Genomic DNA, 1,998 nt, shown 5'->3' with positions numbered 1-1,998 from the left:
GAGCAGTGCTCCCTCCACCCGAGGACACTCACCGAGCAGTGCTCCGACTGCTGCACGCTGATGCCCAGGATCTTCTGGGAGAGCAGTTTCAGAGACGGCCTTCCACTCTGCAGAGTGAGGGGAGAGCACAGAGCTGCGGCTGCTGCTGTAGGCAAGGAGAGCTTGGCCGTGAGAAAGGGCAGCTCCACTGGGGGTCCCCCACTAACCAGGGAGGAGGTGGCCGCCAAGCCCTGCCCACTGACCTTCAGCTTGCCTTTCAGGGGAAGTGCCCCTGGCACTTAGGGCAGCAGCCACCAGCCGTGACAGGTGACACACACAGGACTGGCTCACGGAGGAGGACAGAGGAGCCTGCCTCTCCATCCGTCTCCCACCCCAGCCACCCTGCTGAAGGACGGCCAAGCCCTCGGCCCTCCCGGAGCAGAGCCAGTGATCCTGTTAGCAGTCGGAGCAGGGAGAAAACATGCCGTCAGCCACACTAATTCTTAGGTGGGCAGTTAGCAGAGTTCCGCCTCTTTTAAGCTTGCTTTTCGTTTAAAGGTTTAACAGAAAACCAAAACCAAAATACAAAATCTCCACCCAACGCATCAGCCAGCAGGGACCAGAACCTGCCATTATGGGAAGTAACACAAAACACAGGGTGCCAACCCCCTCGACTACCTTCACTTGGCTCTTGAAAGGCTTGTATTTCTGTGTGTCCCGGATCTTTCTTTCCGGGTGATCAAGAAACAGTGCCTAGAAGAAAAAACCACGGTCCGGTGACTTCCAATTTTCATTTGTAGCAGTGGAACTTCTTTTTGGCAAAATAACATAGACAACCAGAGAAAATACACATGTACACGAAATGTACGTAAGGTGTGTGTGTGTGTGTCTGTGTGTGTACGTGCACATACACATACAAACGACAAAAAGCATTAATGTGAATACAAACTTTTAAAACAAGTTTTCTCGTGCTGACGTAAGGTGATGCCCAGCAGTAAGAACCACGTTAACAAAAATAAGATCTTGAAACTGGGGAGAAGAGCCAACCAGCAACCAGTGCGCGCCGGTGTTTTCACCTGGTTTCACAAATGGAGAAATCAGACGTGATAAAGCGTTTGAACAGCCTATCTCGCACCCCCAGGCCAGCGTTCAGGGGAGACTAAAGCCGAGTCTGCCAGGAACACGAGCTGGCACGCACTGACGGGGACAGAGCCGGGGGGGGAGGAGTTACCACGGCCGAGGTGCTAATGTTCGTGACGTGACGCCCCAGAGTGTGCACATGACTTTGTTAGACTCTAATGGGAAAACCATGATTTAAGAAAAAAGTCAACACCTAGAGAGCCTGGAGGCATCTGCGGACTCACGGACACGGTCTGAAAACCCCGCACCAGGGAGCCGCACCGTGACGGATGGCTCTCCTTCTGCCTGCCCAGGTGGTTCTGGCGGACCAGGCAGTTCTGGCAGATCAGGTGGGTCAGAGACCCCGAAAGGCCCAGGGCTGGCGGCCACAACGCACACCCACTGCGGCGCCCAGAGTGGCCCCTCCGTGCTCCCCTACCCGCTGAGCTGGCCAACGCGTCAACCCGTGGAGAGACAGACAAACTGAGGCCACGATGGCGCCGTGAGGAAGTGGTGGCCTGGGGGAAACGCCTCCAGACACAGGGGCCTCCAGAAGCACCCCATCCCTGCCTGGCGGGTGACGGCGGAGCAGAGCGGCTGGCCTTGTCTACAGCGGAGTGTGCCAGCGAAGCGGGGCAGCAGCCCTGTGGCAGGTCGGGGTCTGTTTCCCAGCTCAGCAGCTCTGCTACCTTGGGCATGCCACCCGGCTTCACCGTACCTCAGTTTTACCAACCGGGGCATTTGCTTTTATTATTAGCATATTCCCAACGTAGGCGGATTCCAAATGACAGAAAAAAGCCCCATGACGACACTCATGCTAAGACAGCGAGGGTGTGCATCCGGCACCCACGGGAGAGCCAGCCACCCCACATCCTAGGGCCCTGATGGTGTGGGGTGTGC

The 1,998-nt window shown here is 56.4% G+C and overlaps 1 protein-coding gene across 1 annotated transcript in view; it reads right to left on the bottom strand.

Annotated features, from left to right (window-relative positions):
• The window catches only part of REXO4 (REX4 homolog, 3'-5' exonuclease), an 11,128-nt gene that overhangs the window by 1,914 nt on the left and 7,216 nt on the right, over positions 1 to 1,998 (bottom strand). Inside the window, exons 6-7 of the mRNA XM_004388705.2 lie at positions 658 to 732; positions 33 to 107 (exon numbers count right to left, since the gene is read on the bottom strand). Coding sequence (XP_004388762.1) covers positions 33 to 107; positions 658 to 732 — 150 coding nt within the window. The remainder of the gene's footprint in view (positions 1 to 32; positions 108 to 657; positions 733 to 1,998) is intronic.

Source organism: Trichechus manatus, unplaced genomic scaffold (assembly GCF_000243295.1).
Source record: "Trichechus manatus latirostris isolate Lorelei unplaced genomic scaffold, TriManLat1.0 scaffold00214, whole genome shotgun sequence".
NCBI classification, from domain to species: domain Eukaryota; kingdom Metazoa; phylum Chordata; class Mammalia; order Sirenia; family Trichechidae; genus Trichechus; species Trichechus manatus.
This window is presented reverse-complemented; position numbering and strand designations above follow the sequence as displayed.